Source organism: Meles meles, chromosome 11, assembly GCF_922984935.1.
Source record: "Meles meles chromosome 11, mMelMel3.1 paternal haplotype, whole genome shotgun sequence".
Classification (NCBI taxonomy): domain Eukaryota; kingdom Metazoa; phylum Chordata; class Mammalia; order Carnivora; family Mustelidae; genus Meles; species Meles meles.
The window spans coordinates 43,569,826-43,594,285 of NC_060076.1; the positions used below are offsets into that span (position 1 = coordinate 43,569,826).

The 24,460-nt window shown below is 37.1% G+C and overlaps 1 protein-coding gene across 3 annotated transcripts; it reads left to right on the forward strand.

The window, feature by feature from the left end:
* The first annotated feature begins 1,639 nt into the window (after positions 1–1,639).
* C9orf72 (C9orf72-SMCR8 complex subunit) lies at positions 1,640–24,139 on the forward strand. Of its 3 annotated transcripts, none has more exons than XM_046023365.1 (12): positions 1,640–1,727; positions 3,727–3,915; positions 6,909–7,396; positions 8,732–8,791; positions 12,107–12,202; positions 12,953–13,017; positions 14,681–14,753; positions 16,811–16,927; positions 19,512–19,747; positions 22,158–22,215; positions 23,736–23,845; positions 23,953–24,139. In XM_046023365.1, exons 3-12 carry the CDS (start codon positions 6,953–6,955, stop codon positions 24,137–24,139), a joined length of 1,446 nt encoding a protein of 481 aa, XP_045879321.1. In that variant the 5' UTR covers positions 1,640–1,727; positions 3,727–3,915; positions 6,909–6,952. The 3 variants fall into 3 exon arrangements, with proteins under 3 accessions (XP_045879321.1, XP_045879320.1, XP_045879322.1); XM_046023364.1 differs by lacking the exon at positions 1,640–1,727 and adding an exon at positions 1,765–1,829; XM_046023366.1 differs by lacking the exons at positions 1,640–1,727; positions 3,727–3,915 and adding an exon at positions 1,769–1,829.
* The last annotated feature ends 321 nt before the right edge of the window (positions 24,140–24,460 follow it).

The window sequence follows — 24,460 nt, forward strand, 5'->3', positions numbered from 1 at the left end:
GGGTTAAATCCCTCCCAAGCCATCCTTTGGTGCTGCTAATATGGATCATATTACTATGTATTTAGTAATATGAACCAAATTTTTAGAACCAAATTTTTTCTTTGGTTCCCTGAAGAAGGGGTATCTGTCCTATTTCACACCTCAACTGTAAAATGTTATACATGTAAGTACTATGGATCATAGTACTAAGCCATAATTACTTTTGCCCTATTTTTTGTTTTTTGCTCTGATTCACTGAAAAACATACAAGCTACTGCTTGTGCACAATGCCTAAATAGATGGTTACACGTGCGGGGAAAAATTCACATCCACTAGCCACAAAACATCACATGTAGAGAACCACTTTAATTATTTATCTTATTTCTCATGGTCACACAGAATTTAGAAAACACAGTTGTTCTGAAGTTGATATTGCACAAAACCGAAAATCTGTTGGAAACTAAGGATATTATTCTGTATGTAGGCAAATTTTTGACATACAAAAAACTGTTTTTGGCACTTTACTCCTTTCCCAAGCACTTAACCCGAATCTCAGTTTTACTCTAAACCGGGTTTGTTAGTCTTATCTCCTATAGGTGTTATCTGAGAAGAGCTGTCATTAACTTAGCAGCAGCCTCAAGTCCTCAGGTGTGGGCTCTGAAACCGCACAGAACTGGAGGATGGTATCTGTACCCTAGATAGACTGGGAGAATTAAACACAATTCTTTACTTAGACTAAGGAGCACAGTACCAGACGTACAACAGAAACTAGATAAATGGTAGCTATTTGGTGCTGTAAGAGTATATGGCACTGACTGGGTAAGGTGTCTAATTCTGCAGAGGGTAGAGGTTTGAGGGAGTCATTTGTGTATTTATTCTTCTTTCTTTCCCTCAGTGAGTGATAAAGATGTGCTGTGTGATTTTTAATGTGAAAAATGTTAAGTGCCATTCATCTGCGGCGTGAATATACACCCTTGCAGACCGAAGGCTAAAAACCCCCCAACTCGTTCACACTGTGCAACTAACACGACGTTTGAAAGTCTGAAACTCAAGCTTACGAAAATGTCTACAAGGTAAAGACGACAGACTTGCGTTGACTACGTATTGTGGAAAAAGGAAATTACCTAACCAGACTCGGGGTGGAGTCACAGCCCACTTAATTGTGTCATAAGGAAAAAATAAATCCATTTATTCAACACACACTTGTTGAGCGCCCGCTGCCTGCCAAACACAAACAAAACCATCTCAACTACCAGCTGGGCTTTCTCAGAGCGGGCAGCCCTCGCCACCAAAAACAGCACTACCTCGGCTAACACCTTACTCCACACTTTCAGGAAGCACGTCATGGAACAAAGGGACGGAGCAAGTTTGGCCCGCCCCCTTTCACAGGCCTCGCGCGCTCACGTAACGGCAAATCAAAAACTCCAAGACCAAGCTACGGTGTCTCACGAGGAAACGAAAACAAAGCAGCAACTTCTTCCGCCCACGTAAAAGATGGCGCTTGACGCGTCAACCATCCCTGCTGCCCGGTTGCTTCCCTTCGGGGGCGGGGTCCAGAGAGAGCAAGGAGGCGTGTGCTTAGGAGGTGTGCGCTTTTGTTTTCCTCACTTTTTCTCCCCTCCCTTGCTTTCGTAGTATTCATTGAAGGTGATGGGCGAAAGATTGGGTAAAATGTACCCAGAAGAAGAGTACCAGGCGTGAAACCACCGAGGCGTGAAGCGGGTTCGGGGTCGGGCCGCGCGCTAGGGGTCGGGGCCGGGGGCGGGGCCAGGGGTGGGGCGGGGCGGTGGCCGGGCTGCGGTTGCGGTCCCTGCGCCCGCGGCGCCTGAGTCGCAGGCGGTGGCGACTGGGTGAGTGAGAAGCCGGCGGGCAGGCGACTGCTTGGGGTCGGGATACAGGGACCGTGCGAGAGCCGCGGCGGTGGCAGCAGCTCTCCCCAGGGCTCGGCTTGTGCTCTCAGACTGAAATCCGGCATCGGGTTTTCCAGCTGGTGACTAGTAGTTGTCTCCATCCGGGCCCCCGGCTTCCCGGCAGCGGCGGCACCGAGACCAGGGGCTGGGGACTGGGCCTCTGGCCCCCATTCCCGCCCGCGGTCTACGAGCCGGCCGCTTCCCGGGGACTCGGTGTGAGACCCAGACGGATCCGTCGGACCTCCTGTGCCGCGGGTTCAAGGGAAAGCGCCTCGAGCACTGAGAAGCCCTGGCTCTGGGGAAGGCCAGAGGGCGGGTGGGGCGCGGTGAACCCCAAGCCCGGGTCTGAGCGGAGATAAAGCGGGGTGTAATGGCACGGGGCGGGGGGAGATACACCACATGGCTACGCAGTTTGAATGCACGTTTCTGAAGATTGCCGATTCTCTGTGAATTTGAGGAGCAATTCTAGAGGGGTTGTACTCCCACTGTGTGGGTTCTGACTTGATTGCTTCACGGCAGCGAGGTTACACATAAAGGAAGTGACCATTATGACTTGAGCATCACTGGACTGATAGTATCTGCTGCAGAAAGAAGTGCACTGATTACATGTCTGACATGCCCACACGGCATGTGAGTCACCCCCTACCCCGCCAGGCTACAGTGTTCAGGAGACAGACAGAGGTCATGCACTTGCCCAAGATAGATGACCCTTTCAGAAACAATGGAGATTGCTAGGCCTTAGAAAAGTAATGGTGCTTGTGGCCAGTGGGTAAGTTCCGATAGACTGTCCCCATCCCTCACCTGTGATGAAAAGCAAGGGGACACAACACATCTGGCTGTACATTTAATTTGTACTTTTAATTTGAAAAATACTGTTTGACAGACTTTAGAAAACTTTTAATATATTGGGAACCTTACAGAAGCGAGAATATATGGAAGATTAATAATATGGAGTCAGATACTTGAAATATGATTGTTTTATGTGACATAGATACCTTTGGCCAGCACCTCCGCCAAACCCTGCCACTCTGGGAAAGCCCTGAATTAGTTGGAAGTCGCCTCATGATTGACTACTCTTTATACATCTAAAACAAAAATGAGAGACGTTCTAGACCACATTGCTTATGGTACACAAAACCAGCAGTAACCTGCTCCAGGAAAGTTACATAGGTGTTAAAAAGATTTTTTTCTCTCTTTATAAAGTTGATAAAATAGTCTCTTTATTTGGCTCGGTTAGGAGTCCAAAATTTGCTTTCGGAGAAAAAGCAAAAACAAAAAACAATGAGGACTCCTAGCTTTCAAGCCTGCCCTTGGGCTCTATGTTAATTAAGTAGTTCTAAGGAGTAGTGTGTGTTAGCCTGCCTATTATGTGAGAAACTTGGATCTGTGAGAGATAGACTAACAGTGATATAAATTTTCATCTGCAAATCTTGATAAAAACTTAGAAAATGTTGCAAACAGTCTAGTGTTAACAGTTCACTGTCATTAAAGTTGGCCTGGGCAGCATCTGTTTTTGGAAAGTGGGGTGGCTTAGGACCCTGCTGCTTTTAGGGCTGGGAGAAAATAAACAGAAAGCCTGGTTACAAGAATTGTGAGCCTTATGATGTCTGAATTCTGATTTACAACAGCAGTGGACCAATCAACTTTCTAAATACCAGTGGGAGAAGAGATGCTAGTTTTTAGCAAAGGTTTAAGAAAAAGCAAAGCTTTGAACCTTATACTCTGCTAACAGTTTTAACAGATAGTAATTAATACAATCTTTAATGTCTGCATATGTTGGATTATTTTCAGAAAGTATATTGGGTACATCCTCATGAACCCTATTCTTTGTTTACAGGAGTAGAAAGCCACCGTGTCACCCAGTTTGGATCCTGGCTTCCCTCAAAAGACTCTTATGGCTAATGTTTGATAACCTGGAGTAGCCAACTACTGTAGATATATAGATAAGACTATTGGTTTTGACCTGAATTTTTTCAGCCATATTTATGTATATGGATTTTCCTCACCAAAGATGATGAGTTTAAGTGTTAGTAAAATTATTTTTACAGCTCTTCTAATTATACTTCTCTGTAACATTTCATTTCTCAAAATTACTAATTTTGGAAGAATTTTAACCTAAGCAGTTCAACATGATAGTGTCTTTTGTTTTCTTTCTAATGTTAATAGCAATGAATATAAATGTAATTAATGGTCTGTAATAGTTTAATTTTCACAGTTTAAAGTTTTCCCATAATCCAACCAGATTTTGCTTTGGGACTTGGTTTGGTTTTAGGAAATGCTTTTAGTTCCAGCATAATGATGAAATGTTTGAGTTAAAATATTGTTCTTATGATTATTCACCTTTTTTGTCCAAAAAGGAAGAACAAAAGGAAAATGTTACAGTATAATTTTGTGGCTGTGTGTTAACTCATCTCCTGTCCCCCAGTTTGTTATTAATGATGACAATGGCATCATTACAGTTTGAATTCAAATTACATGCCGGTTTTCTATCTTGTAAACTGTTTAAATTTTATTCAAAACAGTGGATAATTAAATAAGCTAGAGAGTTTATGTCCAGTATAGTATTTTTAAGACTATTACATTGATATAACACATTAAAAAGTAAATATTCCCTAAATGAATTCTTGAACTAAAAAATACATACGTGAATTGCCTTTATGTTAAGTCATTTCAACACATGCATACTATAAAGTGTTTTGCCAAGTTCTGTATACCTATTCTTGACATGCATGATAAAAATGCTCATCTGATACTCTAAAAATAGAAGCCACTACTTTTCAGCAGTCTCTGAACTCTCTTGACAAGATGTAGATAAAATTCTTAAAGTAAATGAATTGTAGTTATAGAGCAAATGTTGCCTCCCAAAGCAATCCCATAGGCAAAGATAGGTATATCATAATTCACCTATAAATTGCTATTCTTTATCATTACAATGAATAGATTCCCAAATTTTAGACTTGTTTAAATGTAATCGTTATGGTTCTTTTCACTTTAGGCCTTTCAATACACGTATTCAGTTTTTTAAAACATTTTATTTTTAAGTAATCTCTACACCCAGTGGGGGGCTCAAACCCACAACCCCAGGGTCCAGTAACATGCTTCACTGACTGAGCCAGCCAGGCGCCCCTCAATTTTAACATTAGGCAAGAATGATACATTTTACACTAATATCACAGATATTATACAGATATATATATATTACACAGATAAATATATAGCTTTAGAGTGTTAAGATTTCAGTGGGTTAAAATTTATAGGAGACCTTGATTCTTGCTTGACTCTGTGACCTTGGGCAGTTAGCTTTTCTATTTTCTTAGCAGAGTGAAAGGCTTTGACCAGTATCCATTCAGTCACTTTGTTCTTTACATGTTCTAAATAACTGAAGCTTTTTAGTTTAGCCATTTAGTAAAGAACTCTTTGTAATGAACTTTGTACTGCTGCACTGCTTTCTTAAATTTAAGAAGCATATTAAACATTTTTATCTTCATCTTGATGTTTCAGTGTTTTTTCAGACACCTGTCTTGGGCTTTAGTGCCCTGAAATCCAGAGAGCTTGTTGAGACTAACAGTACTGTTAACCTCATTTTTTTTTTTAAGATTTTATTTCTTTATTTGACAGACAGAGATCACAAGTATGCAGAGAAGCAGGCAGAGAGAGAGGAGGAAGCAGGCTCCCTGCTGAGCAGAGAGCCCACTACAGGGCTCTATCCCAGGACCCTGGGATCATGACCTGAGCCGAAGGCAGAGGCTTTAACCCAGGCACCCCTGTTACCTCATTTTTTATTATGGCTCCAGCTTATTGTGTCTTTGCAATTTTTTGTCTTTTTTTCTTCCTGTCTTTCTTTCTCTCTTTTTCTTTTTTCTTTTCCTTTACTTTTTCTCCCCCCCACCCTTTTAACAGCTTTAAGGTGTTCCTACTGTCAGGTGTCTTTACTAGTTTCCTAGGACTGTCATAACAAAGGACCACAAATTGAGTGATGTAAAACAACAAATATTTGTTCTCTCATAGTTTTGAAAGCTAGAAGTCCAAAATGAGGTATCTGTAGGGACATGCTTCTCTGAAAGCTATAAGGAAGACTCTTCCTTATCTCTTAACTCATAGTAGTTATCGGCAGTGTTTGACTTTCCTTGGCTTGTAGTCCTATTGTTCTAATTCCTACCTCTGTCTTTACATAGACCTGTTTCCTCTTTGTCCATGTGTCTCTAAATCTTTCATAAGGACACCAGTCATTGAACTAGGATCCACCCTTATCCAGTATGACCCTATCTTAATTTGAATATACCTATTTTCAAATAAGGTCACATTCATAAAGGGTTAGAACTTGAGCATGTATTTAGTGGGGCCGGGGGGTGGGGGGAGTTCAACCCACAACAGGTATGGCGGTTTGTAGCTGAGATCTCCCTTTCCCAATTTGCTCTCTTTGTTGCTGTGGTTTAGGAACCAAATATCCAATCATTATATTGCACATAGACTGGATATTTTGGGACAGTGAGGGTCTATTCTATGAGCTTTAGTATATGATATTTCATATTAATGTTCAAGGGCCCTTTTTTGGATCATTATTACTTTGGATTTCCAAGTATATTCCCTGAATCTAGGTGACAAGTTACTATGTATCATAAGATTATGATTGTATTAACAAGCCTTTAGTGTGCACCTGCCATGGTAGTCAAATGTCTATTCTAGTATGGGACGTGTTTCCAAATCTTTTTTTTTTAATTTTTTTTATTTATCTGACACAGAGGGCAATCACAAGTAAGCAGAGCAGCAGGCAGAGAAGGGGGGGGGGGGGGAAGCTGGCTCCCCGCTGAGCAGAGAGCCCGATGCCAGGCTCAATCCCAGGACCCTGAGATCATGACCTGAGCTGAAGGCAGAGGCCTAACCCACTGAGCCACCAGGCACCCCCTAAATCCTTTTTGACTGAAAAAAAGAACCACATAGGCCCAAGTCATTTGAATTTCTGATGTATGGTTTTATAATTGCTGAACCTAATCATTGGTTTTGTATGTTATTGTTTAGATATCCCTGGAGCATTTGGATAATGTGGTAAATGGGATGCAGTGATGTCGAATCTCTGTCCACCACCATCTCCAGCTGTTGCCAAGACAGAGATTGCTCTAAGTGGTGAATCACCTTTATTAGCAGCTACTTTTGCCTACTGGGACAATATTCTTGGTCCTAGAGTTAGACACATTTGGGCTCCAAAGACAGAACAGCTACTTCTCAGCGATGGAGAAATAACTTTTCTTGCCAACCACACCTTAAATGGGGAAATCCTCCGAAATGCAGAGAGTGGGGCTATAGATGTGAAGTTTTTTGTCTTGTCTGAAAAAGGAGTAATTATTGTTTCGTTAATCTTTGATGGAAACTGGAATGGAGATAGGAGCACATACGGTCTATCAATTATACTTCCACAGACAGAACTTAGCTTCTACCTCCCACTTCACAGAGTATGTGTTGATAGATTAACACACATTATCAGGAAAGGAAGGATATGGATGCACAAGGTGAGTGATTTTTGAGCTTATTAATCACGCTAACCTAGCCATTGAAAATTTATCTTCTGATGCATTTGTATCTAATTTTTAGAAATTGCATGCGCTTAACTTCATACAGTAGCTCTTACTTGGATCTGCCCTATTAGATAGTTCTAGTAGTCTGATGTCAGTGATCTTCATAATAACCCTCGAAGGTGGGAGTTGATAGTTCTATGGTACAAGTAAAAGCTAAAGCTTAGAGAACTTGAGAACATCGTAGTAAACTTGAGAGTCTAGGTTTGTCTTGGAAATGTTTGACTATAAAACCTTTTCTCTTTTTGCATTGCATGACCCTGTTTTTCACTTGATACTGTGTGTAGGTACAAGCAGTTCAAAACAAGTGTTTCGTAAGCAGTTGGCCATGTAGCCTTTGGTCTCTTTAACTTCTTTGCCAAGTTCTGAAATTTGTAAAATGAGGAGGTTGCACGAAGTAGTTTCTAGGAGATATCCTTTTAATTTTGTAGGTCAAGCCAGAGGAAATTAGTCTCCTCCCCTAAATGCTGTAGTTTAATATTTAGTGATATTTATATTTTCATATACTTTTGGCAGACATGAAGAACAAATTTAACTCTCCTTTCTGCTTTACAGTTTTGATACTAGTATGGAAGTTGTTAAATAGCTATTTGTTTTGTAAGGCTTTTACTCCTAGTAAGGAGGAGTAGTATCTTTGAGAAGAAGAGTGTTTTACTATGTTTGCATACTGTTTTCTTTTTTTTTTTTTTTTTAAGTTTTTTTTATTTATTTGACAGACAGAGATTGCAAGTAGGCAGAGAGGCAGGCAGGGGGTTGGGGGGGAAGCAGGCTCCCTGTTGAGCAGAGAGTCCAATGCCCTATGCAGGGCTTGATCGCAGGACCCTGAGATCATGACCTGAGCCAAAGGCAGAGGCTTAACCCACTGAGCCAGCCAGGCCCCCTATGTTTTTTATTTTAAATGTTTATGAAAATCATTTTAAATCAGGAAGGCCTAGATACATATAACTTGATCTTCCTTAATTTGAAAAGTACAAACCATTAGTTTCCTTTGTGAAACCATGCACACATGTTACATTGACTGTTTTCTGATAAGTTATCTTTTTTTACCTGCAGAGAAAAGGGTGTTTTTATTTTATTTTGTATTGTTTATAAGAAAATGGATTTGTTGGATTAATTTCCTGCCCCCTCCCTTTTTTTTCCTGCCCTAATGTGGAAAATATTTTTCCCATGAACTGAATTACACAATAACATGTCTGCCACTTAACTACACTGTGAAAAATAAATATCAAAATGTTTTGTTTTGCTAATTTTAATGAATTTTCTTTTGCTCAGGAAAGGCAAGAAAATGTGCAGAAGATAGTCTTAGAAGGCACGGAAAGAATGGAAGATCAGGTAAGGTACAGACTGCGTACTATCAAACACCACCAAACTCATGTCAAGCATCTATATAAGAGTGAGGGCTACTTTTCTTACTGCCTTGAAGCTGTACCAATCCTATTTTGACAGAGTCAGTATGAAAATGACAGAACCTTTATGGAAATATATAGAATAAACTGGATGAAAATTTTCGTATCTTAGACATAGTTAAATAAGTGAATAATAGCAATTTTGTACCTTTTTTTCTGTTTGCACAGAGTATGTTTTAGATAACTGGTTCATAGTAAAAATTTTAAGTATTAAAAAACAAAAGTTTTAAGTTTTATGTGAGATTTTTTTTTAAGGCTTCTTAAACATTTCCGTAGACGTAGTTATAGTAGGAGGGAAGTGAGTATACTCCTCTAAGATAGCTGGGGAAACAGACAGTTCTAAACATGATATTTACTTGAAGTCTCATGCTGGATTTTTAAAACTCATGATTTATATTTTAGTTACTTTTTATCTATTTAATGTTGTAGTTTACCAGTGATATTCCTCACCTTTCTGATCAGCCTTCTGGTTATGTGAAGTCTCTAGGGAAATGTGCCATGTTTTCCCATGGCTTTATATCTCCTTAGGGCATGGGCACCAGTGTCTGAGATGCATGATTGCATGAATGTGTTTCCCTTGTGGAAATTAAATACGAACCATTTCACTGCAGGGCAGAGATGTTCTAAAGGGGAATCTCCAGTGGAGAAAGGGTTCTTTGCCTTAACTGCCATTGCCTCTGGCCACCCTTAGTATTTCTTGTGTTGAACTCTAGTCTAAGGATGACTGAGTTGTCTTTACTCTGGTTCTCCTATAGCATGCCCAAGACAAAATAGTACTTTAAACAGTAACTGTTCTAAAAATTTGTGAATATACGGAACTTAAACCAGGAAAATACAAAACCCTGTAAAATGACTTCCTTTACAAAATTGTTTTTTATATCTGTATTTTTGTAAATAAGTTTCCAGGCCAGAGGAGGTAATCCTGGGGAAAGGTCTAACACTTACCAGAAAAGGTTTCCCTTTACCCAGAGATGCCTGGCCTTGTTGGTCAATGAGCAGAGTGCCAAGCATTGGGGGCACTTTTACCAACCTCAAGATGTACCTACTAGTTATGGAGCAGTTAGTAGAATTACGTTACGATAAAGAAATTTAAGACCCAATAAAATTCTATCTTTCCTGGGACTTTTTTTTTTTCAAACCAGACCTGTACTTAAAAAATTTACCACTCTTAAGTTTTATTTCTGTTTTAAGGGCTCTTCTTGAAAATGTTATCCTCTTCCTTCTGTGTATTTAGACAAATTGGAGGTATTTAAAGGGGAAATTCTCCTGCTAAGAAGTTCAAGATAGAGAAGTCACAGGAGGAAAAGAAACCTGGATTTTCTTCTGAGTTTCTTCTGTGTTCAGGCTTGTAGTAGTTCTTTTGTTAAGCTTTGATGAGGATATGCATTCAGTTACAATAAATATCTGAGATACAGTTTATGGCACTATATATATATGCCTAAACCTAGGGGAAGATATTTTCCTACAGTTATCCTTTCTGCAAAGAAGCTGCCTGATAATTGAATCCTTGCAAATCTCACATCATGTGCTTAAAATGATTTTCTTTTGAACAAGTAAATACTATTTGGGGATGACACATTAGTCTGGAATCAGTCACTGACTTCATTCAGTGCAAGTTTTGGATGCTTGTAGCTATCACCTGATAAAATCACTTTATAAGGAAACACTTTATAGCTAGTCATTATTGCTGAATTGCATGTTTTGATTGTAATTGTAAGCAAGAATTTTAAAAATTCTTTTAAAGAGCAGAAACAGTGAGTGGTTATGTTTGGAGGTTACTACAGGATGAATTTTTTAAAATAATGAAACCTATATGATGCAAGGGGGCTTATGACGTGGCATAAAATTTGCACAGACAGCATCACATTTAAATTCCCAAGTTTCTGAAAAACTGGGTATAGTCACTCAAAAAATGACTCTAGGAATGACTGAGATTTAAAGACACATGTGAAAAGTTTGAACAAAATAGTTTCGTGAGAGATGAATAGGAAAAAAACTATTATTGGATTATTCTTAATATGTGATTTTAAAAACATGTTTAGCTAAAAATTAACAGATGTGACAAGAAGTTTGTCATCTGTCTCTAAAAGTTTACATATTCAGGATGGTTCAAAAATTTGGGGGTGGGGTGATAGTAATGACTAAATGAGAGATCACCATCTTTGAGACACTCTATATCTTTGATGTTTTATATGGAGGTTTCAGTTTCATTCTAGATACTACAAATTCCAAAATTGTATTTTTGATGTATGTTTTATTGATGCTTACGATATATGTGATTTTGATTTGCATCTGGGTACTAACGCTTATTGTGAATATATTGATTCAAGCTTTACTATTGAGTTATTTGCTGACTACTTCTAAGATTTTTTATGGTTGGTTTTCCTTATTTTTAAATATAAAATGCATCAATAAGAATTTTTTATATCAAATAATTATCAAAGCAAATCCTTTCTGAATTTGGCATGTTAATTTGGTTATTGTTGGATTGGTAAGTGATAAGCCAATGATTCCACTCTGACTAAAGAAAATCATTCATGGAAGAGTGAAAATTAGTTTTAAATAGTTTGTACATCCTTTAGAAACGTTTTGAAGTAGTAGACTTAATTTGGGGCTGTGTTTTAACAAGTTATCAGGTATTTCTATCAAAGGATGTTGTTCTTTGTTTTCAGCTCTTACTCTTTTATTGCACCATTTATCCTAGACAGGTTTTCCCCCTGCTATCCAAAAATAGAGCATTCCTATAAAAACTTGTTATACACTGAAATAGCCATAAAGAAGTGGTTACCATTAATTTATATGGAAAAGTTTTTGAGTGTTCCCAGACCCAAAAAATAACCCCCTCAGGCATCTCTGATATCTTAGAACACATCCTACTAATGGATGCACCAAAAAATCAAGCTAATGCACAGATGCTCACAGACAAGGTCCAAAGTCAAGGCAGCTTGATGCTGAGATGCTGAGTGGAGTTCCCGGGGCAGGAGCTCAGCCGGGCCACTCTTGGACTCAGGGTGTGGCCACCTTCTGTAATGGGTCCTTCAAAACAAATGCTCGACACTGTTTTAGCTTTTCACCTTTTTTTGGTAAAAGCAGAAATCCTCTTCAGATTTCTTTTGGTTACTGAAAACAGGTACTAATGTAAGTCTTCCCTAAAAGCAAAGTGGTATAACTCGAGCTTTCAGAAAACCAGGGATACCTTCATTGTGTAGTTTTCTTCACTTCATTTTGCTTTTTTGTACAGGGTCAGAGTATTATTCCAATGCTTACTGGCGAAGTAATTCCTGTAATGGAACTGCTTTCATCTATGAAATCACACAGTGTTCCTGAAGAAATAGATGTAAGTTCTTTCTTGTATTATTAAATAGGAATAATGGTACCTCTTATCACTTCCCTTGAGTTATATTACTGTTAGGTATGTTAGTAGTATTCTAATTTTAGTAGTATGCATTTTTCGTTGTATATACTGTTCATATGAAGTATTAGCCACTTTAGCAAACACATATAAAACCCTGAGTTTTATAGCCAAACAGAGGCTTTTTTTGGTCAGTGATAGTTGTGGCAGAATTACATTTATTTAGTTTTATTTCACTACTTTTGTATTTCTTAGAAGTAGGAGAATTCCAGACCTTATAGAAGCAATCAGTATTTAGTGCAATACTTTTTGTAACAAAACAGTATACTATTCAGTGGTGGTTAGCACAAGTTTATTGACATTCACTAATCCAGTTTTCTTAATCATTTGTTGGCATTTTGAATCACACACTCTGCGTGTGTAGAGAAATCTTTAGGAAAACTATTCTTGTTTTCTTTCTGACTTTGTCATTAAGATTGTCTCCTGATTCTGACAGCCCAGAAGAGGAAGTTCTTGTCAAAATTATTGCTTAACCTGCCTGACCGGTTTTCACATTTGTTCTTCTGAAAGTTTATAGAGTACACAGAGGTTGTTTTATTGGGATTCTTGATGCTTTAGAAATGAGGGCAATATGTCATATTAAACCTAGACTTCAGAAAACTTGTGTATTTAAGAGTGTTATTTCATGCTGTATTATAGCCAGAATAACTTTGTTGCTGTTGTTGTGTATTTTAGATAGCTGACACAGTTCTCAATGATGATGATATTGGTGACAGCTGTCATGAAGGCTTTCTTCTCAAGTAAGGATTTTGTTTCTTTTTGTAAGAGATAGATAAAGCAGATAGAACTCTTAGGCTCACCTATGACACGATTTGGAAGGATGAAAACAGTGAGAGACTAGCTACCCAAATTATTCTAGGAACAATGTTGCATATTTAAACTATTACTTAGCTTTGTGTTATTTTTTCATTTATTACATGTCTGTGATACATTTGATGTTACTCTTTTAATATTTAAGGAAACTGAGTTTCCAGTGTCCAAGCAAGAAATCTTGGTATCTTGTTTGGTTCTGGTTTCTTTCCTTACTTCTCATTAAAGCTGAAACTAAAACTGAAGGGAGTTCTTTGACTCATTTTCAGCGTCGGGGGGGTTCCCTACAAACAATGCTCTAGATACAAAGTGGGTGTCCTACAATTTAATTCAGTTCTGACACTCTCTGCCTGGAGATAGTGTCAGATTCCATAGATTAAGGGTTCAGTCCCATAAGACAGTGTCTCCTCTACCTCCCTGACACCAGTCTGACTGACTGGCAACAGACTGAACGTCTCAGCCATCCCCTCCTTGGACTTCAGACACCAGTAACAAGTCCAGCTTATTACCTGGACTTCTTACCAATTGGCTATAAATAAGGTTCCTACAGCCCCCTCCTTGGGTTCCATTCATTTGCTAGAGCAGCTCACAGGACTCAAACATTTCATTTACTTGATTATTATAAACGATAGAATCTAAGATGCAGATGAACATCCAGATGGAAGAGATGCATAGGACAAGGTCTGGGAAAGGAGTGAAGTGCTGCTTCCCTCCTCTCTCCAGTATTTTTACTGATCCTTCTCTCTTTCAGCAGATTTTAGTACTTTAGAGTGTGGGCTCTGAAACCAAACTCCCTGGGTTATTGCTCTGTGAACCTGAAGTCTCTGTGCCCCCATTTCCTCATGTGTAAAATAGGAATAATAATAGTACCTACTTCATATGATTTGTTGTAAGAATTGAGTGAGATAAATCATAAGCATAAAAGCAGCTCCTGTAACATATAAGTACATAATAGCGGACATTTTCTATTTCTCTTTCTTTGAAGGAAAATGTGGTAACAATAATAACAGCCAAAATTTATCAGGTGCCTGTGAGTCAGTCTCTATACTAAGGTGCTCTCTCTGCATGTATAATCTCATCTTCCATCTTAGTGTTTCTTTACAATTAAAGAATATTGTGAAATTTTATTCTTTTCAATGAGAAGTGAAAGGATAAAGTATTTGCTTCTTATGTCCATAGTGTTTTCCTCAGAGAATCTCAGAGACGTGAGTGTTTTTAACCTAGAAGCCTTACATAGCTTGACTCAGAAGCACTTCAGTGCTGATTCTGCTGGCTGTCAGCCATTCATATAATTACTTTTAATCCATTTGATTTTAAATAAATCACTTAACTTCTCTACACCTCAGGTTCTTTCACTATGAAATGGTAATATTTTACTAACTGGGTTTTAAGTTCAAATGGAAGAATCTCTGTGAAAGGCCTGAGGAAAATGTAAAGTACTATAGGAAATAAGAGATGGCATTTTTCTTGTAGCTTGGCATTCATCAAGCTAGTCTCAGTTGTTTGAAGTTCACTTGCCCTTTTTTGTTTGTTTGTTTTAGTTTGTGACTTTTTTACTGGCAGTGTTTTTGATCTTTGTCCTTCTCCTTGCAGTGCCATCAGTTCACACTTGCAAACCTGTGGCTGTTCTGTCGTTGTAGGTAGCAGTGCAGAAAAAGTAAATAAGGTAATTTATTTTATAATCTGGCCAATAATCTCACTTCTTAATGCTGCTAACATATCATGGATTGTAATTTAAAAGTTAGCTTGCAGTCAAGATCATCTAATAGTATAAGGAGGTAATACAGTCTGGCCAAATTACTGTGTGACACCCTGTGACAAAAATAAGTAGAACTGCTTAAATAGGAAATCATTTATCCATTTCATTTTGATAATTCATAAATATTATACAGTTCTCAGTATGGTATAGTTTTGAGAATTTCTTAAAATAAGGTATTTTTAGAAAATATTTGTCTTCTGTTTTCTGACATCACTTTTAATAAATAGGATAATAATCGTGTACCTTTTTTTTAATATCTATTTATTCACTTGGGGGTGCCTGAGTGGCTCAGTTGGTTGAGCAGCTGCCTTCGGCTCAGGTCATGATCCTGGAGTCCCAGGATTGAGTCCCACATCAGACTCCTTGCTCAGCAGAGTCTGCTTCCCCCTCGGACCTTCCCCCTTCTCATGCTCCTCTCTCATTCTTTCTCTCTCAAATAAATAAATAAATAAATTTTTAAAAAGGGGATTTTATTTATTCATTTGAGAGAGAGAGCCAGCACAAACAGGGGGAGGGGCAGAGGGAGAGGGAAGCAGAATCTTTCCAAGCATTAGGCAAAAACTAAGGGATTTTGTACTTTTCTTCACTGACTGTTAATAAGAAAGAGGTAAGTTGCACATATCTATCAATTTAAGCAAACCTGATTTTTTTTATGTTTTACACAGGAATTATCTTAGGAATGATTATGTCCTTGACCAAAACATTTGTATTTTTTCCTCTAATAAGCTACCCTGTATGCTTGCCTGATCCTTAATTTACATTAAATTACATTTTTCATACATCCATTTATGAGAGGTTAGTGTACCTCTTACTTTATTGGTCTAGCAATTTATTATATTTGTTACCCTAAGAAGGTAGGTTTCCATCTGTGTCACCCAGAGCCTTTGGATTTCACAGAAGGACTTCCCAGTAGCCTTTTGAAAGAAGGCGGCTCTGTGGTTGGGGCTCTCCGTTTTTATTTTTTTATTTTTTAACTTTTTTAAGATTTTATTTTTTTGAGACAGCCTGAGAGAGAGAGAGAGCACACAAGGAAGGGCAGAGGGAGAAGCAGACTCCTCGCTGTGCAGGGAGCCCGATGTGGGGCTCCATCGCAGGACCCTGGGATCATGACCTGAGCCGGCAGACACTTAAGAAGGCAGACGTTTAAGAAGGCAGACGCTTAACTGACTGAGCCACTCAGGCACCCTGAGGGGTTTTCTGTTTTTAAAACACTTTTTTCATCCACATCCTCTTCTGGCATAATTGCTTGTTTTTTATTTTTTTAATATGAAAAGGTTGCCATCACTCTATAATGAAAAACTGTCTGAACATAGTCTGAATTCCAACATACTTACATGGCTTTTTACTTTTCCTAATAAAGCTATAGATCAAATCCAGTTAGAATTATAGATTTCCAGGCCCTAACCAATGGCTTGCTTATTTTAAATGAAATTTGATAGAATTAATTCTAATTCTTTTGAAGGATTTGGAGACTCCTAATATTCATTATAATGGAATTTCACCATTCAACAGGAGCCATAATTCTGCCTAATTTAACTGCATTTAGTTTTCTTGTCCAGAATTGTTTGTTTATTTGAAAAATAGTTACTACTCTGTGGAGATAAAATCAATAATTAAGTCATTAGTTCTTAGTGAGATAAGGGTTCCGTGATCAAATATGTTGAATATAGTATGCATATTATATCAGTCATCTGGGAGGTCACAATACGTATTCAAACACTAAAGGTTTTGAAATATCATACAGTACATTTACCAGCATTTCCTGAACTTACTCGACCACAGAATTCCTATTTTAAGCAACAACTGTGATGTCCTATGGACTCCTGAAGGTGACTAAGGAATACTTTCTTCTCAGGATGTATTTTATTGACAATAATAGTTGAGGTTTCTCTTCACATTTCTTTCATAAGCAAACCAGTGGCCTTTAACTCCCTATTTTAATTCTAAAATATTTTCTTTTACAGATAGTGAGAACATTATGCCTTTTCCTGACTCCAGCAGAGAGAAAATGTTCCAGATTATGTGAAGCAGAATCATCATTTAAGTACGAGTCAGGGCTCTTTGTACAAGGCCTGCTAAAGGTATAGCTTCCATTTGTCAAACTGAAAGCAACTTTGTAAAATCATTTTTGACACTCTTTTTTTCTTTTTTTTTTTTTTTTTAAAGATTTTATTTATTTATTTGACAGAGAGAGAGATCACAAGTAGGCAGAGAGGCAGGCAGAGAGAGAGGAGGAAGCAGGCTCCCTGCAGAGCAGAGAGCCCGATGCGGGGCTCGATCCCAGGACCCTGAGATCATGACCTGAGCCGAAGGCAGCGGCTTAATCCACTGAGCCACCCAGGCGCCCCTATTTTTGACACTCTTTATAAATAATATTTTGAGTATTAGCATGTAGTACATCTCATGTTTATATGCCAAGAAACTGAGCATTGAGTATATGTCTTACAGATTTATAATTAGTATGAGTAAAACATTTTAGAGTATCTTTTTGTGTGTTTCTCTTTGGTTTCCTATAGCTGCCTGTCTGACCTCAGGATTATTTGTTTTTTAATTTTTGCTTGAATCAAGTGCACATCCAAAATGGGTACTTTTTTTTTTAACTGAAAAGAATTTGAATTTTCATTAGCATTTTTTGTTTATGTACTGTATTCATTTATTGAAAGAAAATTTTAAACTGCTTCCTGTCTTCAGGAACTGTGTATAGAATTTGAACAATTCACATATATATTCACATGTGTGTATTTTTTAATTATTTAAAAAATTTTTTTATTTACTTGAGTCTGCTTTTCTTTTTCTTTTTCTTTTTTTTTTTTTTTTTTTTTAATGCCAGTATAGGTAACATACAGCATTATATTAATTTCAGGTATACAATATAGTGATCCTACAATTCTATACATTACTCAGTGCTCATCATGATTAGTGTACTCTTTAATCCTCAGCCCTATCTTATCCCGCCACACACCTCCCCTCTAGTAACTATCATTTTATTCTCTGTAGTTAAGAGTCTGTTTTTAGGGGCACCTGGGTGGCTCAGTTGGTTAAGCTTCTGCCTTTGGCTCAGGTCATGATCTCAGGGTCCTGGGATCGAGCCCCATGTCAGGCTCTCTGCTCAGTGGGGAGCCTGCTTCCCCCCTCTCTCTCTGCCTGCCTCTCTGCCTACTTGTGATATCTCTCTCTCTCTCTCTCTCTGTCAAATAAATAAATAATATCTTTTAAAATAAAGATTTAAGAGAAGAGTCTGCTTTTAGGTATGTCTGGATTTGGGGGGGGTGTTTATTTTTCTTAAATTCCACATATGGGTGAAATCATATGGTACTTGTCTTTCTCTGACTAATTGAGTCCACTTTTCAGGGAGCAAAGCAGATATGTGTAAATTAGCAATTATTTTCAGTAATTACAGGGAAGACTCTTTACTGAATCTATCATTGATATTTCAATTATAGTCAAAAGATGTGAGAAAGTAGATTTCCTAATGGTTATGTGATTCATCGTAAATGCTTTCTTGAGGATCTAATCTAAGCACAGCAAAGTGAAAAAAAATATTAAAAAGTGTTGCAAATAAAAATTATATTCAGCTTTTGCATTTTCAGCAGTGTGCATGCTCTGAGCTTAGAATAATGTTTAAATATTTAAATATAGAAACTATTTAAGGGAAACTCATTTCCAATTTGAATTGCACAAATATGAAAATTAGAATTTCTTTTTATCAAAGACATAATAAAGTACTTAGTACTTTTATTTCCTTAGCACCCTCTTATTTAATTATGTAATTTTATCCATGAAAAGGACCTCTACGAGATGCATAGAGGAAGACTTGAAACTATAATTTAATGAAAAAATATTTAGCCGTTTTCTGTACATGTATAAATTGTTAAGCCTTTCAGAAAATACTTTACCATTATATGTCAGGAGCCTTAAAAATGTTCAGACATTTAACCTAGTATCTCTACTTCTGGAAATCCATCCTAGGGAAACAACTGTGTAAGGGGAAAGACTGACTTATAAAGATATCTATTACAGCGTTAGAAGAGTAAAAAATTGAAACTAGTCTCTATTGTATTCGTAACCAATACCACCATGGTTTGTACACAGTAGATACTTCTTACATGGTATTTAATTACGTAAATGACAATACCTGGAAAGAAGTCCATTTTTTACTTATAAAAATACATACTCATTGAGATTTTTAAAAACGTGTGAATAATCAAGAAGAAAATAAAAAGTTCCCCATAATCTCATAGTCCAATGAATAACCACTGTTGGCATGTATTTGGCATATATCTTTCTCATCTTTCTATTCTGTATGTATCTTTGACACAGCTCCCTGCCCCCTCCACATATATTAACCTCCATTTTCCACAATATGTTATGAAAATCTTTCTTTATCAACACATAAACTTCAAATTAATTTTTAGCAAGTAAACAAAAAACATTTTAATTTATTTAAGCACTTTTTTTTTTTGGCTGCTTAGCTTATTTTCTAGTGTTTTACTGTTTAAACCAATGCCGTAGTGCACATATCACTAAAACTTTGGCACACGATCGTGACTAATTTCCTGGAATAAACTTCTAGAGATGGACTTGGGAAAGCCAGTTTTTCTAATTAAAAAATAATTCTTCATATCTTTTAGCATAAGAGAGTAAATTTTCTTTTCATTATGACAGGATTCAACTGGAAGCTTTGTGCTCCCCTTCCGGCAAGTCATGTATGCTCCCTATCCCACCACACACATAGATGTGGACGTCAATACTGTCAAGCAGATGCCACCATGTCACGAACATATTTATAATCAGCGTAGGTACATGAGGTCTGAGCTGACAGCGTTCTGGAGAGCCACTTCAGAAGAAGACATGGCTCAGGATACTATCATCTGTACAGACGAAAGCTTCACTCCAGATCTGTATGTAATGATACTGTTGTTAAACTGTGTTATGAAATTGTACCTTTTATGAGTAAAAACAAAAGCCTGTGTTTAAAAGGAAGGAAATACTACTAAGAGAATTATGCTCGAAGAAATAATTTGGTTAAGCATGCCTTTTTTTCCTTAGATGTCTATTTTTCTTAATATAATTATGTTTTGCAGAGATAGGTAAGATTAGTCCTTAAAGTAAATATTCAAGTAGTTACATAACAAATATACATTGAGGCCCTAGGCATGTAATAGGTGCTAGTAAGGTTGGACTCTCTAATACAGAGACCCAACCCTTACATTGCCTACAGTCTAATATATAAGAGCCATTAAAAGGCTGTTATCTAAACCAAAGAAATAATTCTGAGTCTTCTTTTTCTTGATATGTGAATACAAAATACAACAGAACTGTGAAAATACATTTTTAGAGCATTCTTTTATTTGCATTTTATATTGTTTTTCATTTTTTTATTCATAAAGTCTGATCAGTAAATTAAAGAACAAGTAATGATAAAATGTTGAAAGTGGACCCAATTAGGGGGAGGGGGGAATCATAAAAAGAATTATAAAACCCAAACCAAATACTTAGGTTCTAAATCAGTAGAAGAAATGCAGTATATCCTGATGGTTCTCTTTAATCAATTTAGAGTGCCCAGCACAAATAATGTGCTCAATAAATGTTAACTATGCTAATCCTTGTTTGAGTGTATCAAGCAGCAATAAAATTGGATCAAGTAACCCTGTCCTGTATTTGTAAGAAACATGGGAAGCTGAGCCAGGGGACATGCAGAGCACCAACAGTCACACAGATGTTGACCGAAAGCATAGAAAAGGAACACCCCGTCCACCAGATCCCCAGCCTCACGTGTCTCTAAGTCAAGAAAGAACGCATCGTTAGGACCATCATTTTCCAGCTTTCCACTGTTTTTGTGTGTTCCATGGAAAGTGTGAAGGGAATTAGTTTAGGAAATGAATTAGTCAAAACCGGAATTCTGGTTTGTATCTGGGTGACAAATTTTTCAAGTATTAGTAATTGTGGCACATGAGTAGGAATTCTCAAAATTAATCCATGCTTTCAAGCATTTTCTTCTTTCCTGAAGTGTTGAGTATTTTCTCCCCTTTTTGTGGTTACTTCAGAGCTCATTCTTAGGGAATTTAGTGAACTCTAGAATGGATTTATCATCTAGTAATTTTATTTTTATTTTTTTAGAGGAGCTATGTGTATGCTTTAGCATTTCTTACTCATTTTAACCAGTTGTGTTTGATTGCTTCACTGATTCGACAGACTTTGATTAGCCAGCTAGTCTTCTTTAACTGATGATAAAAAGAAAATAATGTCATTAATTTTTAAAATTTATTTACAACTCCAAAGTAAATTTTCTGAACATGAAATTGTCCAAAAATAATATTCTACCATTAGATTGTATATTAAATTTACATATTACAGATCTATTTTACTTTTTAGTTTTCTTTAAGCAATATTATTTATTTTTAAGATAGTTTTAACTTTAATTTCTAAAAATAATTTCACTCACTGCCACTACATGAAAAGTGAGTCACTAGAAATAAACTTTTTTAACGCTTCACTTCATCTGATTCACTGATGACAGAGACAGTGAAAAGGAGTGCTGCCAGCAAGTAATCATGCATTGCTGAATTTTTTTTTCATCAGTTTCCTTCTTCTGTAATTTGGTACACCCATCTCCTAGAGTAGGAAATTTTAGGTACTTTCCTATTTCTCTATGCACATACCCCTCTTTGTTTGCCTTTCTTGTCAGTTCAGTGATGATCCCTACCATTTTCAGTGAAAAATTGCTTACCTTATGGTGTGTTAGAGATACATTATCTCTAGGGTGTATTGTCTTAATTTCTTATTCTGATCATTGCCAAGGTAGATAACGCTTTCCTGAGTAGTTAGTTCATGTTACTTGCCTGGTGATAGGTTTGTTGATACAACTCAGTGGTCACGATGTTCCTTAATCCCACTTGAATATTTCTTAGCATTTGGCCTTTTACCTTTTTCTTCCTGAACAGTGTATTACAAGTTACTATAACATAAAGTTAACCTTTTGTTTTGGGTTTTGGTGGTAATGGTAAGTGTTTATTTTTCTTGTTGTTTTATTTTTATGTGCCATTCTTGGGACTGTATATCTTTAAGAGAAAAATAATGACATAGTGACTTGACAAACTCTAGTAATACACAAGTGTATCCTTGAGTTAAAATGAGTATATATTTATTATTTCCAAATATATTTAGATTTATATACATATATATACACACAATACAATTTTCATAAATATGTTTATATATAATATTTCATTTCTAAGAATTTAATTTATTGGCTGGAGTGAGGGATTTTGGAAAGTAGCCATTTCAACATTTGGGCTGTTTTCTTCATAGGAATATTTTTCAAGATGTCTTACACAGAGACACCTTAGTAAAAGCCTTCCTGGATCAGGTAAATGTTAAACCTGAGATTGTCAAAATGAATGATATGATATGATATGTTTTCTAATGTATACTACATTGCATTTCTACATTGCTAATGTATACTACATTATATATGTAACATAATAGAATTAAGTCATTATTTTTTTAAGTCATTATCTTTTTGTAATGTTTCAGGTCTTTCTAAAGTGTCTACATGCTGTTTCTTTTGAATTGTTAATGGGTGTAGCCTATATATTAACAATGAAAGTTGCAATATATCCTAGTCAAATAATTTTTTTAATTCCAACCACTAACTTATCGCTCTTTTGGGGAAGGGAGAATATTTTTTATTTACCTTAAACAGTATACTTAAACAGTATACTCATACTGAAATAATAACATCGCTATTATCTCATTCTTTTGAAAAATATCTAACACTTGAAGAAAATTATACATTATAAGGGACTTATTTCTTAATATAACAGCTTTGTCATAATATTCTGGGAACCAGGCCAGGAAGCAGTATAATCGAGGTAGCTTTGAAATTTTTACCCCCAATAGTAGAGAGAGAAGAATATCTCAAATCCTTGGTCTGTAAGCATGGTTCAACTTTTGGGAGCTTCAGTTTTATTTGGAGATGTGGGCAGAAAAAGTTAAATATGAAATGAAACAAATGAAAATAAATAACAATGATTTTTTTTAAGATTTTATTTATTTATTTGACGGGGAGAGACAGCGAGAGGGGGAACACAAACAGGGGTGGGGATGTAGGAGAGGGAGAAGCAGGCTTCCAGCTGAGCAGGGAGCCCAATGCAGGGCTTGATCCCAGGACCCCGGAATCATGACCTGAGCCGAAGGCAGATGCTTAATGACTGAGCCACCTGAGCACCCCTACATCATGATTTTTTTTTTAATATTTTGTTTATTTATTTGAGAGATACGGAGATCGCACAAGCCAAGGGAGGGGCAGAGGGAGAAGCAGGGGACCCAGCATGGGGCTCAATCTGGGACCCTGGGATCATGACCTGAGTGGAAGGCAGCTTCTTAACCAGCTGAGCCACCCAGGTGCCCTATGTCATGATTCTTTTTTTTTTTTAAGATTTTTTATGTATTTATTTGACAAAGATCACAAATAGGCAGAGAGGCAGGCAGAGAGAGAGGGAATCAGGCTTCCCGCTGAGCAGAGAGCCTGATGCAGGGCTCCATCCCAGGACCCTGGGACCATGACCTGAGCCGAAGGCAGAGGCTAACCCATGAGCCACCCAGGTGCCCCCCCCATGTCATGGTTTTAATAATAAAGTAAATAGGGATGTGTTCTGAGGTAGAATGCAAAATTTGAGTTCATTTTCAAAGATAAAATAGAAGACTTCAGAAAAACATGATTGCTCTAGATAGACTCTACTTCCTGTTGGGGCATCAGGGCAAATGGTTGTGGAGAACTACTCTAATGTGTGTGATCTGCCAGACATTGTCAACACTGTGATGAAAACATGCTGTATAAGAAGAATTGGAGCAAATAATTTATTAAAGTGCTTCATTTTCCTGTAGATTTTTCATTTGAAACCTGGTTTATCGCTCAGGAGTACTTTCCTTGCACAGTTTCTACTCGTCCTTCACAGAAAAGCCTTGACGCTCATAAAATATATAGAAGATGATACGTAAGTAAAACGAAATGGAATGAAAACCTTTGTGCATTGTGTTTTGTTATGTTCCTTTTGGACATTTTCTATATTTTTAAATATAAATTTTTTTTCTTCATTTATAGGCAGAAGGGGAAAAAGCCCTTTAAATCTCTACGGAATCTGAAGATAGACCTTGATTTAACAGCAGAGGGCGACCTTAACATAATAATGGCTCTAGCTGAGAAAATTAAACCAGGCCTACACTCGTTTATTTTTGGAAGACCTTTCTATACTAGTGTACAAGAACGAGATGTTCTAATGACTTTTTAAGTGTGTAACTTGTTAAGTATATTTCGTCACAGTCATGACTGCTGCTAAAGTAGCTTGGTGGTGTGGGAAACATCATTCCCTTGGGTCATGCCCTAGAGCCCTGCTCAGCAATGCAGTTAAAGTTAGTTACACTACAGTTGTCACAAGCCTGTAAGGGGATGTCAGGTGTGTTGTTATAATGGATGCATCTTTTCCTAGATATGCTATCCTGGGATACAGACTTAGGTTTACAGTTATAGTAAATGTTACTGCTATCTTTTAAAGATATAATAATGGAGTATGAACTTGACCACAACTACTGTTGTTTGAAACTTATAATTC

What these genes read in the sequence shown, in the direction of transcription:
- C9orf72 (XM_046023365.1), top strand. Translation starts at nt 6,953, where the DNA reads ATGTCGAATCTCTGTCCACCACCATCTCCAGCTGTTGCCAAGACAGAG. An exon ending in GTGTTCCTGAAGAAATAGAT is followed by an intron (nt 12,203 to 12,952) that starts GTAAGTTCTTTC and finishes TGTGTATTTTAG; the next exon opens with ATAGCTGACACAGTTCTCAA. An exon ending in GAAAGCTTCACTCCAGATCT is followed by an intron (nt 19,748 to 22,157) that starts GTATGTAATGAT and finishes TTTTCTTCATAG; the next exon opens with GAATATTTTTCAAGATGTCT.